The 15,074-nt window shown below is 39.1% G+C and overlaps 1 protein-coding gene across 1 annotated transcript in view; it reads left to right on the top strand.

Annotated features, from left to right (window-relative positions):
- sos2 (son of sevenless homolog 2 (Drosophila)) overlaps nt 1–15,074 on the top strand; it is a 33,152-nt gene that overhangs the window by 4,568 nt on the left and 13,510 nt on the right. Inside the window, exons 2-7 of the mRNA XM_035673471.1 lie at nt 7,011–7,136; nt 7,372–7,503; nt 7,859–8,023; nt 8,163–8,369; nt 11,034–11,177; nt 12,425–12,535. Coding sequence (XP_035529364.1) covers nt 7,011–7,136; nt 7,372–7,503; nt 7,859–8,023; nt 8,163–8,369; nt 11,034–11,177; nt 12,425–12,535 — 885 coding nt within the window. The remainder of the gene's footprint in view (nt 1–7,010; nt 7,137–7,371; nt 7,504–7,858; nt 8,024–8,162; nt 8,370–11,033; nt 11,178–12,424; nt 12,536–15,074) is intronic.

Below are 15,074 nucleotides of genomic sequence, written 5' to 3'. Positions count from 1 at the left end.
GTGTGTGTGTGTGTGTAGTTGTGAATCTTTTAGCTGTATGCATGTGTTTGTCATCGACAGTAAAACCTGGCGCATGTGTTGTGCATTTTTTTGCTGCGTCTTTGTTTGTTTGTGTCCAAAGAATTATGTCTGTTTACGTCTCTTTGTCTTCGTGTGTGTCGTTGTGTCTCTGCACCATGGATCTTTTGTGTGTTTAATATGTGTGTGTGTGTGTGTGTGTGTGTGTTGGTGCGCGCCTGTTGGTTCGATCTCTGCCCCTTAATGGTTCCCCAGACAGTCTGGTTTTAAATGGCAGATGATGTCATTGGCATGATATCACCAAAACATGTGACACAATGCGTCGGGGTATAATACAGCCCACCCCCACCTCTCCACCACACACACCACACCACACACACAACAGACACACACACACACAAACACAACACACACACACACACACACGCCACATTACCTGCAACCTGAGCCTGATGCAGCCCCATATACACAGCGAGGAGAATAATCAATTGAATTAGAAATGTTAACCCTGTATTAACACCATTCGGCCTCTATTATTACCTCCAGCTTTTCTGCTCTTTTACCACCAGCACACACAAAAACACCTGATCCATAAATGTGTTACAGTTGAGACGTGCATGATTTATTTTTATTTATTTTTTTACTACACAAAGCTCAGTATAAGCTTGTTTAACAGGTAACTCGCATGTCCTCGTTGCACCTTTTGCATTGCCTCACTACACAGAATCTGAACTACTTTTTCATATTTTGTGTGCACATGTCAGCTCCTTGGTACACGAACTTGGCATCAACAAATTGGTGTCAGTTTCCACGACTGATACTTTTGATGATGTTGCACTTTTGGGGTAAAGACCTCTTCTTTTTTTTTAGGTGAAATGTCTGTGGTTCGGAGATTTGGAGAAATGCCTCGTGTACTTTTCCACTTGAACGATCAGATTTTTCCCTTCACTTTCACTTGTAAGCTGCTCAGTCTGCTCCATTGTTTTCTGTCAGATCTCATTATTTTATTTCAGTGCGCTGTAGCAGAGCATGTTTACAGTGTTATATTTAAGATACTGTATATTCACACAGCATCTGACTAACGGCTTATATTAATGTGATATTCGTTTCATGACCCGCGTCTGTACAGATGCCTTGATGTGGTCAGTTTCAAAAAAGGGTTTTATAAACATCCTCAAGTTGCATAATAATACATACATTTAATTGAATACTCTATTGTGTAGTGGTCGTGGTGGATGATGGCATTTTTTAAGTCCTGTGTGATGTCCTTCTGGCATTTCAGTAAGTTCTTGGATCGGTTTTTAGAAAATGTCTGCTCTGTGTGTGGTCCAGACTATTCAGTTTTGCTTTGAATGGAGACACTTGTATATACAATTTTAATGTTCATAATCTATTACTTTTTTCAATTCTTTTTATTGTATTTTGTATAAAATTGTCAGAAAATAGTGAAATAAAAATTTCTAGAGCCCATGGTGATATCTTCAAATAGCTGGTTTCATCTGATCATTAATCAGAAACCTAACGACATCATCATCATCATAATTTACAATGATATAAAACAGAAAAAAATAATCTGCAGTTATTTTAATAATTCATTAACTGTTTTAAAGTTATTTCTCAAAGCAAAAACATAAATCATTCTCTGGCTCCAGCCTCTCCGATGTGAGGATTTACTGCTTTTCTCTGTTCTATATAAACTGAATATCTTTGGGTTTTAGACTGTTAGTCAGACACAAAAAGACATTTGAAGATGGGACCTTACACTGTGTAACTGTGATAAACATGTTTTACTATTTTCTGACATTTTATAGACAAAGATAAATCAGTTATATTAAATAATAATCCGCAGATTCAGTGATAAATGAAATAATCATAAATTGCAGCCCTACATCAAACTCTCACATTTAAGAAGCTATAACTAAGCATGGCTTTGATATCAAACAGTTTGAATCAATCAGCAGTTTGATTAATGAACTAATTAGTTGAGCACTTGTTTAATGATGCTCTTTATAATGACGGTGCTCTCGGTTCGGACAGTAGCAGAGAAAATGTATATCAAATATATCAAAGCACCTCTGCTCAGTGTGTGGTCAATTATCTGCACTTAAGCCAGAATTGGATATACTTATGTTATTGCAAGACGCTGTGGATAAAACATCGACCAGTCTGACTTTTTCCTGGTAGTTGTTGTGTGCCTGTGAATCCTGGCGTTCCCTCTCGTGGCTTTGGCTCTGCTCCAGCCTGTGTGTGTAGTGTGAGCCTGCTGCTGCCGCTGCTGCCTCCTCCTCCTCCTCGTACACGCACATCAATACCTCTCAGTCTGCTGCTATGATCTGCTTTCCCCGGGGGCTTCGCTCTGTGTGGGTAGAGAACAAGGCAGGGGTGGAAGGGGGGCGGTGGGTGGAGGAGTGAAAAGGGAGAGTGAGTGAGTGAGTGAGCGCTGGGACTTCCTGTACGCTAGCCTTTCCCTTCTTAATGGAGCTGACCCATGAAACTGAACACCTTAACATGGCACAGGAGGATGTGCATGAAAGCTTACATATGATTCTGTTCACATGCCTACATGCAGTGGCAGAGCGGGAAATTAGTAAACCTGCAACTAGGTATTAGTTTCATTTAGGATTCATCTCTAGGATATTATTATATATTATATATTATTTATTATTATCTTTAAAATTTCAGAAAAGTTTGAAAAATGCACAATTAGTCACAATTTCTCGTAGCCCAAGGTGACATCTTGAAATTGTTTGTTTTGTCGGATAAACAGTCAAAAAACAAACACATTTACAATTGGAGGCCAGTGAATAGATATACCATGAGACAATATACATGAATGTGTCTGTTATTAGAGACTTTACTGACCTGTTTAGGGCTGCAAATAAGAATAATTTTCATTCATTAGCATTAATCTTCCTATCATTGTCTCAATTAATAGATTAATAGTGTCTGTAAAATCAGAAAATAGTGAAATATGTTCCGTCCACTATCATGTGTAAAAGAGAGAATCAGAAAATTCTCGTATTTGAGAAGCAAATATTTATAATATTAAACAATTATTCAATGATCAAAATAGTTGCTGATTACGTTTCTGTTTCTATCGATTAATCAACATATTATGGTTTCATGTAACTATCCCTTTAACATCTGTGGGTGTATTGTGGACAGTGTAGTGAATCAATTAATAGGACTGCTTATGGAAATGTAGGATTTTTATGATTTTTGCACCAATGTGATGAGATGCTCTGAAGTGTATTAAGGTATTTAATTTGCTCAATCAGTCAAAAACTATTCATTAAAATGTATTTATTAACAATTTCTGAATTGTTTTTCCAGAATATTTTACTTTGTGAAGACATGTATTGATATTCAATTACTTACCTTTTAATCAGAGTTGAAACTGTGAGTGAATTATTCAGCTTTTTATCAGCGACAAGTTTGATAATCTATTAATGTTATTTTTTTCAAGCAAAATAAAAAATCACAGGTTCCAACTTCTCATTTGTGACTATTTCCTGGTGTTTTAGGTCTTCTGTGATATCATGTTATAGATTTGAGTTCTGTAATGTTTGGGGACAAAAACAAGCAGATTGAAGATGTCATCTCATCTTTCACAATTTTGGACATTTTATACAATAAATTGAGAGAATAAGCAACGGTAATTGAAATAATTGTACATGAATATTTGGTGTTTTTCGCTTGAGAAATGACTGAAACACAAGTTGATTAATTTTCCGTTGATTGCCTGATTGATTGCTTAATCATATCAGCACTTAAACATTGTTACTTTCCAGCAGAGAAAAGCCCATTTTGCCTGACATAATGTGATCATTTCAACATTCAACATCAGATTCCTTGGTGACTCTTTTGTCTTGAGCATATTTCAGTTGTTGCACAGAGCGTAGTATCGGGAAGAGTTGTTTTTGCTACCATGAGTAACCCAGTGCCTCTCGTCTCAGATGTTTTGAGTGCTTTTCAAATTCAGGAGTTCCCCTGCTATTTTTCCACTCAGTTGCTTTCACTTTGCTCAGTTCAGTGTCTGCCGCCAACTATATTAGACCATGATACACCCATCACCCATTAGGATCGAGTTTCAGTGGTACTGTAAATACACTGTGCCGCAGTCATACCTGCACATGGCCCCGCTCTGCTTTCAGTCCTCAATTTAGACACCGTCATCAAGCAGGACTGACAGAGTCACTGGGAGCAGCTCGCTCATAGGACAACTTCTAGTGTCATTTCAAACCAGAGATTCAATCACTTAATCTCATTATTTATTTAGTTTTTAACTAATTTAATAACAAAGCAGGTAGGGCTGCAAATAATAATGGTTTCATTATTAATTAGTCTGCTTATATTTTTTTTTAATTAATGATTGGGTAAGTAAAATGTCCCCAAAAAAAAGAAAGAAAATATTCACATTTTGAGAAGGTGGAACCATTTTAGGAATTTCTACTTGAAAAATTGACTTAAACTATCTTAAACTATGTTGATTATCCCAATTGTTGCATTATAATGTTTTATTAATTAACTAATTGTTTCAACTCTACAAACAGGAGTTTCTTGTAGTACAACGATATGATCCAGCAGCTCATTTTGGTACCTTTTTATAACAATGTTACAGTTGCATGTGTTGTATTTGAACTCACTTTCTATTATGCTTTTATTCAAATCACACTCAGATTTGTGTATTTTTGTTGCTCTGTCTCCCATCCTGACATTGTTGGAGATAGACAACACTTGTTGGATGTGGGCCTCTCAGAAACGGGCCAAATATTCTGTGAATGGAGTCGAGGGAAACCCCCGTAGTTTCAGTGTGGTGACTCACAGCTCCTGGTGTCCTGTGGAATTTGGTCAAGTGCCTATTTGTGGTCAAGAGGATATATCTCATAACCTACTTCTGCTTTGATATATATTTTTTCCAAGTAGAGTTTATGCTTGTGGCTTATTTATAACTGTTAGGTCTTGTGAGTGTGCATCAAAACAGAAATGACGTACAGAAACGTAAACGAGGCCAAGCTGTGGCTTCAGCTTTTCCAGCTCCTCTTGTTTTAAAAAGCATCTGAATGTAGTTAAGGACTCTAAAACCGATTCGAGGAAAACAAGGGGGTCTTTTGTAATCCCCTAAGTGGGAATTTCACCTTCTTCTCCTCTTCTCTGGTTGATGATTTTATTTCAAACAAATGAACTCAAACTTGAGACAGAGGGGACATCCTGCCTGTCGCTGCATCTCTGTTAAGTCAGAGCACAAGAATGCATGAAGCTCGCTCTGCGTTGACCTTTTAACTCTCCTCTCACATTCCTTAATCCGGGGGCAATGTTTTGTCATCATAATGCCCCACTTTACTATATGCCAGGGTAATTCCATCACTAGCATGTGAACAGGCCTGGCTTTTGTGAGTGCCGAGTAAATGTTAGGCTGTCTTTCTATCCACCTCTCTCCTCTCCTCGTTCTCTCCCACAGCCTTTTTTTTTCTCCCCCTCTAAGTCTGCTTTGGGTGCTATAATAGTATCTCAACTGACAGCATTCCTGCAAGAGGGCACGGCCCAAATGACGACAACTTTTGGGAGGTTGGAGGGTGGTTGGGGGTGTTCTTCTCTTTCCACTTGCAGACCTGACGATGCCACACCTTCTCTGCTGTCTGCACCTAAAACCACACCTTCTGTCAGGCTGGTTCCACCCACAGGAGTCCCTTTCCTAAGAAAGCCTGGATGACTTAATGAATCAGCAGAAGAGACCTTTTTAAATGTCTTTTTTTCCTTGTTAATGGAGATGTATTGTTTAGCAGTGTCTTGCAGCTTAATTTAAGGAGTTTATCTGTTCTATGTTGTCATATTTTACACGAAGACGCTGTTGGATTTGTGTGCTGTAGCCCAGAATGACAGATCTTAACTGCATGTAACTGCAGACTAAGCATTTCAGCCATTTTTACTCATAAGTTTAAGTGCATTAATGAAATGAACATCCATAGTTGAAATTTGCTTGAGAGATGTAATCCTTCACACTGAACATTTAGCTCGCTTCAAGTTAATTAATTCAGTTTTATTATATTTTACCGAAGAGAGTTTTGAAACCTCTTCCTTGGTAGTGTACTCAAGGAACCCTAACGTCCAAGAGACTTCACAGTTGACTACCAGAAAGTTTTTGCATTCGCAAATTATGTTTTTGCAGAATCATATCAGAAGTTGTAATATGGAATTAGTGAGTAGGTCATGTACATTTGGTTGTTTTCTGTCTTTAAAGTCACAATGAAACACAGTTAAAGTGTGTTTAATGCTGGATCAGTGTGTAGGGCATTGCAAATATGGTGCAATATGGAGCTGTAGAAGTCTGTTGGCCTCCACTAACACCTTCCTCATACAGAGACACATGATAGGAACTTGGAAATTTTTTATTTTTTATTTTTTTATTTCACTGTGCCTTTTATAAAAGGTTGCGTTTTGATTACCAGCTCTCGGATGTCTGAGCTTCCTTGAAAACAACAACATGGATGTGTTATTTAAATCTTCTCTGCTGTAGTAAGTGTATTACCAAGTGATGATAATATAAAATTGACAAAAGAAAATGCTTAAATCAAGTAAGTTTCATGCCTCTGCAAGTTGATTTTGAAATAAATGGAAACTCAATTCATGGTAGGCTACACTTTGGAAAATGTCCAGCTGTAATGGAAATTCCATGTATTTCGTTGTCAATGGGCTCAAACATGAAAAAACCACTAATATTACCCTTTATTACCAAGAGGAGGTGTTTGTCTTTAATCAGTCATTGTCTGTACTTGCTGTCTTGACGTCATTAAATGGGACCTGAGCGTAGCGGAGGTGCATCATACCAGGTGTTACGGTCCGTTGCATATTACGCAGTTTCAGTTGACATTGTGTAAACGCTGCAGCTGATGAAAACCAAAATATACGTTTTTGACTTACAGGATGCTCTTTCAGCCATCTTGTTGCATTACTCATCTCTTTTGTTTTATGTGTGTCTCTCTAACATTCAGGTACAGAAGCAGGTCCACCCAAACCTCATGGCGAAGGAGGATGCCCTGCAGCACATCGAGGAGCTGATCCTACAGCTGCTCAACATGCTGTGTGTGGCCCAGCCTCGCTCCGTGCAGGATGTAGAGGTAAGACATTCCATGGAGCATCTGAATATACATTCATAATATGTTGTAAATGGACCGAACTGTGAAACTTAACTTAAACAGATTTTGTGTTACGAAATTTTGACAGTTAGGGAACATGTGCTCACACAGCATCATTCCACGTAACTAATTAAATGCATCTGTGCAATTGAACTTTCAATCATCTTAATGCTTCCAGATTCATCAAATGTTAAGACAATAATTTCCCTCTTTCTAGGAACGGGTCCAGAAAACCTTTCCCCACCCTATAGATAAATGGGCAATTGCAGACGCCCAGTCAGCTATCGAGAAACGCAAGAGGAGAAACCCCTTACTTCTCCCCGTGGACAAGATACACCCACTGCTTAAGGTAAAGACACCAGATGAGCCCAGCAGCCTCTACATAAATCCCATAAAGCTTTACGCTCCAGAATTATGCTTTTTTATTTATTTATTTTTTTTATAACAAGTTTAAGATTGTCATTTGTATTAACTAACAAGGTATGTTTCAATTAACCTATTCTGGCAGTGTTCACATTCCTACAAGACATAGTCAACTCTGACGCAAGTGGCAGAAAGTTGTGGCAGTTGCTCGGAAATATTTATAATATAATATTTATTATCTGTGGATCATCAATGCAGTTTCTGTTCCTGATTTTGAACTGCTGATTGACCCCTTCATAATACTTAATATGGCTTTTTTATTTATTTTTTTCTTTCAACAGGAGGTTTTGGGCTATAAAGTGGACTACCATGTTTCCCTGTACATCGTGGCTGTGCTTGAATACATATCAGCAGACATACTGAAACTGGCAGGAAACTATGTCGGCAACATTCGGCACTATGAAATCAGCCAACAGGACATCAAGGTGTCTATGTGTGCAGACAAGGTGGGTATTTGTGAGGAAAGGGAAAGCTTGCTCTCACAGTTTGATAGATGCAGACTTGGGGCATTTGTGAAATATCATAAGAAAGGAAGGAAAAGCTTTGCTTCGATTGATTGATCTCCTTTGTTTTGTTTGTTTCCAGGTGTTGATGGACATGTTTGACCAGGAGGAAGACATTGGCTTGATGTCTCAGTGCACAGAAGAGCCGTCGTCCTCTGGGGAGCTCACGTATGACGACCTAGTGAGGCTTGAAATCGCAGAGGAGCGGCAGTACCTGCGAGAGCTTGACCTCATCATCAAAGTGTTCCGCAATCACTTCCTGTCCAACCCGAAAATCTTCACGCCTCAGGTGAGGAAGACTTGCACAGTTAATTATGAAGCAGTCAAATCTGCAATATTGTTAATTTCTCTAGTTTGTTTCAGATCTGTCACTTGTGTAAACATGCTAGTCTGCACAATCACTGCTCAGAATACTTAATCATAATCGCTAATCATTACCATCCTATTTTTATAGGTACTAAAACTACCACTTGTAGTAGTAGTTTGTGTTTGTGTGTGTGTGTGGATAGAGTTTGCCTTATTTATCAATATTTATCAGCACTTTGTCACAGTAGGAGCCCAATATATTATCAGCACTATGCTGTTGCGTATTAAGTGTAAAATGACTCTCAAAAGAAAATTGATTACCCCTTATAAAGCGACCCACCATTGCTCCCCAGCAGATTTATTCACCTAAATGTGCTGGGTACTAATGAAAGGTACAAACACACACCAGCTGAATACAGAAGCTGTGGCCAGCTTACTCTAAAGCCAGCTTATAAACAAACAATCAGGTTTCCAACTGAATTCTGTAAACCTAATTATAAAGTCATTTCAGCTAAATCCAGCGCAAGAACATTTAAAGATTACAACTGAAACTCTGTAATCGGCTAACTGGTAATCAGCATCAGGAAGCACTTTGAAACACCCAACTAGATTTCAGTGTTGAGTTATGTTATAAACCTGAAGAAAAGACAGCGTGACAGTTGTATTTTTTCTCTTTCCCTTTAAATTATTGGAATATTGCTTTGATATGAATACCATGAGAAACTGAAACTTCTAAGTTTAAGGTTCCTCCACACTGTAAACAAAACCAATGCCAAATTACTCTCAAATTATCAGAGATTGAAGACATTTGTCTTTTCTGATGGATGACCAGAGTCATGGGATAGCCAATATAACCACGCCTTCAAAAAAGCTTAAACAATTGTTTACCATCTCCCGAGGCGCCACCCACGCTCTCTGACCCCTCCAATAAACATAGACATTCATATCTAGCTCACAGGGCTAACCGACAAAACAAATTGCTAATTACATTGTGTCTATTATAGCAATTAAGTGCTCTAAATTCTCCAAAAAACAAAGACGATGTATGGGTAGGGGTAAGAAGTTTCAACAGTGGGCCTATTGGTTGAGAAGTGAATGGAAAGTTGAGTTTAATGGGTCGCTGTGGCTTTGCATATTTTGGGTTGGGTAATTTGTGGTATCATTTGGGTGAGGAGGATAAACCTTTGTGAGGCCCAGTGGAATGCAGAACATGTAATTACGTTGAGACAGGAACAACATCTGCAGCCCTCGCAAAAATAACCTCAATTATGTCTGTTGAAACGCAGCATAATCTGAAATTACTTGGGAGATGTCAGGAAAGTGTTACGGTCGAATAATGACAGGACTGAACTTCTATTCAGACTTCAGCAGTCAATAATCACTCTGTGCTATTTTAGGATTCTCATCTGCTTGACTAATGATTTCCTCCGGCAAATTGACCCTGTTGTTGTTCTTGTTGTTGTTTTTGTTTAGAGCTCATTCTCACCACTATTTTTACTGTTTATTTATCCAGAGGAGGTAGGCCAAGAATGGGAGCTCTTTCAGCAACAGACCGCTAATACACCCCTACGGTTAAATACCTTCAGTGTGTTTACATGCACTGAAGATACCTGGTTGTTGTCAGTTTCCTGTGGTAGGATGATTTTGGCACAAAAAAACCCACTGGTGCAGCTCCAACTGCTAACCATGTTGATAAGCAGCCAACACAGCGGCCAAACTACAATAACTAACGTCTTTTTGTTTGTTGAACATTACAACGTAGTATCTTTGCCTCACGTTAGAAAATCTCAGAAATAAGAGATTGGGAGAGACCTCGTTAAAAAAGCAAAATATTTGCCAGAAAAACGAGAGGGGGAAAAAATCTGACCAGTATCTGCTCAGGAGGTAGAGCTGGTTGTCCACTAATAAGAAGTTTGGCAGTTCGATCCCCAGCTCCTCCCTCTGCATGTCGAAGTGTCCTTGGGCAAGATACTGAACCCAAATTGCTCCTGCTGTGCCATCTGTGGGTCAATGGCAATAGTTAGTTTCTGATGAGGAGGTTGGCACCGTTATGGCTTCTCCCATCACTGCATGAATGTGTGTGAATGTGACATGTAGTGTGAAGGGCTTTGAGTGGTCAGCACTATACTATAGACTAGTAAGGCACTATACTGTGTAAGTACTATACTGTGTAAGTGCAGTCCATTTACCATATCAGAATGATGTTACACAGGACACAGGATGTTAATCTAAGATTTTGTGCCAAAACCCGATTTCTTTAGCCAGTTTCTTGTGTGCATGTAAACGTAAACATGTAAACAGACTCTAATAACTGAGCAAATTGAGCACATTTAATAAGTACTCCACAGCACTGCACTATAACGTTGTAGGACTCCTAATACTTGATGCATCAGAACCAGAGACCTTTTTTTTTTTTTATTATTCCGCACATTCCTCTTTCTTGTCAAAATCTTTGACCTTCATTACCCACAATGCAACTCAAAACAAGGCCTATAAACAGACATAGGTCAAATCAGTTTTAAGAGTAGGAGGAGGTAAATTTCCCTTCATCAAACTTTCCCAGTTGTTTAAAGGAATCATTCTAACATCTTTTGTGGTCACAAACCTATGATTCTAACCTCTACGTTTCTTGTCTCCTGTTGTGTAGGATGTGGAGGTGATCTTCAGTAACATCCTGGACATCCACGAGCTGACGGTGAAGCTGCTCGGACTGATCGAGGATGCTGTGGAGATGACAGCCGATGGCAGCCCTCATCCGCTGGTGGGCAGCTGCTTTGAAGATCTAGCAGAGGTATGAAGCTTTTCCAACTCTGACCTAATCCCAATATAAATTGCTTGAATTGTCAAGTGTATAAAATGCATGGAAATTTGTTCTAGCAGTCACACTGCTAAGAAATGTTGACAGGGGTTATAAACAGGCGCTTAGTTTCCACAGGTTGAGTTTTTATTTGTGGGGGTCATGTCATGGTAAAAAAAGCTATGACACCAAACTCTTCAGAGTTGAGAGTTACATTCCTGAGATAAAAAGCCGTATAAGGTGGTATCTGATTCATGGCTTGCAACTGATTAATGAAATGAGTTTTCCCAAAGCCAATCAGCTGTTTAGATGGCATTTCCAAGCTCAGTACAATACAAATAATATGTATTACTCCTTTTTATTTCCTTTTATGGGGGAAACCCTGTTTGAGTGGGCTGCTGAAAGACAGTTGCTAATGTGAGAGACACTTAGAAATGGAAAATAGTGATATCTAATAGCAAATTAATGTGTAAACATTTGTGTTCAAACTGTCAATCAACAAGTGATGTTGCATCTCTTGAGTGCATTAGGGTCCTAGCATTTCTACTAACCCCATACTAAACCCCCATACCTTAATATTTATTTCTTATTTCTTATTATCATCCTAATTGATATCTGGCACCACTCCCCACTCAGACGTTTTACTTTTACTATGTTTGCAGAATTTACTGTCTGAAAATTAATCAGTTTGTAAGTGTTGATGATTTATCGGCTCATTAACTGAGTTAATGTCTCCAACATTAACTAATGTTTTATTTTGCACCTGAGCACACTCATCGTCATGGAAGATGTAGAGGGAAAAATAAATGATCATTTAGTGAATAACCTTTATATTAAGTGTGATTCTCTGTGTTATACTGTTTTGTAGAAAGCATGACTGGCTCCATTTCAGCTGAAACCTACTCGAACCCCTGGTACTATAAATGAACTGACTTTCTTAGTACAATGACCACATTTATGTGCTAAATGATGCAAGGTTAAAATCAAACCTTTTCCATTTTGGTCTGGCCTTCATTTGCGAAATTGGGCCCCTTATCTAATTCATTGATGTCTATCCTTCATTAAATGATAACTATTGAATCTTGTATCTTATGCCAGCATAGTAAAAACCATTTCATATCTATCCTTCTGCGCAGAAGCTAAATAAATATACAAAGACAAATTTCTCTTTGTTGGTCACCCTTATTTCGGTCAAACTTGCACAACAGAAGACTCATGAGTTATTCTCTCAATGTCAATAGGAGCAGGCGTTTGACCCCTATGAGACCATGTCTCAGGATATTCTCAGTAAGGATTTCCACGAGCACTTCAACAACCTGATGGCACGGCCAACCGCCGGCCTCTACTTCCAGGTAAGATGTTCAAAGTATTTGCCCGAGCCTGTTGTTTGACACATTAGCTCCTGAGGGGTTATTAGAAAATGGGAAAATTACTTGAATTACGTCCAGGTCACTCCCCCTTTTAAATAATCATAAACAGTATTTTTTTTCAAGTCTGTGTCTTGTGGTGTATTTTTACTCAGTAGGTTATAATCTGTGACAATGCTATAGGTTCGAAAATTCATGGCTGTTGTATCTCGCATTGCTATCTTTCCTGTCACTCTTAAACGTAAACTTTCTTATGAAGCAAAAATGAAAAGAAAAAACTGTTTGTTTTTAATATGAAGGTACAAGTAGGTCATTTATGTGTTTACACCAAGCAAACGGTGTTTGAATATTTGTTCCGGTTTTGCTTTGAAGTCAACCTGCGTGCCTGGTGGAATTCCTCCCAATATCGTTTGAGGGCATGTCATGACATATTCAGCGTCCTGTGTACAGTTTATTCACTGCTGCCGCATTGTTTTATTTGGACATTCCTCACAAGAATAGCATTGAATTATGCTCGGTGGGGTGCAGTTTGGCAGCCTTTGAAGATGAAATATTTGCTAATGTTTTCTCAGGCCAAAGACCAGCGAGTCTGACTGTTCACATGAGGCAACATCAGAGCTCCAAAAACTCACAACAGTATTTACAGTACGGTGGTTTTTCTGCCTCCTTTTCAAGGGTTTGAACACCAATCTGATATTTTATTGACTAGATATTAAGACTTTATGTGAACAGACCTGCCATGCGGCTGCCTACTCTGTTAGTTTTGTAGTAAAGTGATAAACGCTGCTGCTGCCTGACCTTCCTGCATCCCTACTGTACCTCAGGTTGAGGCCTCGCTGGGTTTACCCTCAAAACACCACTTTCAACCCAGTTAGATCAACACGATGGCACTGTCCTCTGATTACCCACACCCAGTGTTTATTTTCATACACTCATTGTAAGAGAGTGGGGGAAAGGGCACAGGAGTTAAAAATAAAGCTGTGTATTTACACTGCATAGACAGCACTCCTGTATTTATTTAAAAACACCTTGCATTGTTGCACCTAAATCCATTCCAGTGCGTATCATGAAAAAGGCACGTATGCCTGTCTTTTGAGTATCAATATTTATTTATTTATTTATTTTAGATACAGCTGAAATGATAGATTAATAAGTCGATGGACAGAAATCTTGGAAAGCAACTGTTCTGAAATATCGATCAATACTTTTCAAGGTAAATTTCCTGGTTCTAGCTTCTCAGTGTGCAGATTTGCTGCTTTTCTTTTTCATTCTCAGTTAAACGGGCGTTCCTCCCCATTTTCTGACAGTTTACAGACAAAACAATTAGTTCATTAATCAAGATAATAATCTGCAGATTATTCCATAATGAAAATGATTGTTAGTTTGCAGCCCTAGTTTTAAAGCTGAATGATTAGTTGAACAGATAATTAATTGGCTTATTTGAAAATCAATGAATCAATTCAGTTAGTTTTTTAAAATATAAGGATGTATATGAATAGCAAACATTACCCAGTTCTGTGTGTGTGTGTGTGTGTGTCTGTGTGTGTGAGAGAGAGCAGTGGTCCCAGGGGCACATGGTGTAATGGTGTCTCTGTACCAGCCCCCCACCCCTCCCACACACACCTTCTACCCCTTTTTATCCAACTGCCCCGTTTCTGCGCTGTTTGCTAATCTTATTTTAGCATCTCTCACTTTGTGTTTCATCTCTGACCTGATGGCTGTGAGTCTCCTCGTCTCCCCGCCTTCTTCGTACAACGTGAACCGCCTTACGAACACTTTTACCCTCACAGCACCTGGCATAAATGCATACATATTACGGCGTTTGCTGTAATGGGGATCGACTCGCTGGCGGTAGAATCATCAGTGCTCCTGCTCTACCTCTTCAGCTTTTGTCTCATTGCATGTGCTTCATCTTTCTGACTCCATCCTCCTTGACTTTCTCTCTCCCCTCCCCGCTCTCTGTCAGATAGATGTGTCTGTCGAGCACTCAGCCTCTGCACTCTGCAGCGTCTGGTATTGTGGGTAAATTACATCGCCTTTTTAAAAATAGAACAGGCAGCCACACTGCGGGCCATTTTTCTCCTGGGGAGGAGGAGGGGAGCAGGCAACCCATGGCGCATTTCATGTTTGGGGGGGGGGGGGCTTTGAATTAGGACGGTGCAAAAGGACAGCGACATTGGGGTTCAAGGCTGTAACCTCAGTGAAATGGACCATGTTGTGTATTCTTACTGCACTGTGTTTATATTTAGGCTGCTTTCACAATGATGCACGCTCCTGTAGAGACTCGTTTTTCCATGTTATCCAACACAATATCCACTTTATGTCCAGTTTACCTGCTCAGATCAGATGTATAAATAGGCCTTTACATTAAGCTGAGATCGCTTCTGAGATAATTTTAGTGTAGTTTGAAGCAGAGCTCAAGCAATATTGGATTTCTAAGCAGATACACGTCAGTAAAAGTAAAAACAAAGTTACATTGCTTTACATAAACGCACCATGTGAACACACATTTTGGCTAGGATAA

The sequence above is a fragment of the Morone saxatilis genome, unplaced genomic scaffold, assembly GCF_004916995.1.
Source record: "Morone saxatilis isolate NCDOM2014 unplaced genomic scaffold, NCSU_SB_2.0 Contig3, whole genome shotgun sequence".
Taxonomy (NCBI): domain Eukaryota; kingdom Metazoa; phylum Chordata; class Actinopteri; family Moronidae; genus Morone; species Morone saxatilis.
Note: the sequence above shows the minus strand (reverse complement) of the source record. Positions and strands in the feature narration are given on the sequence as shown.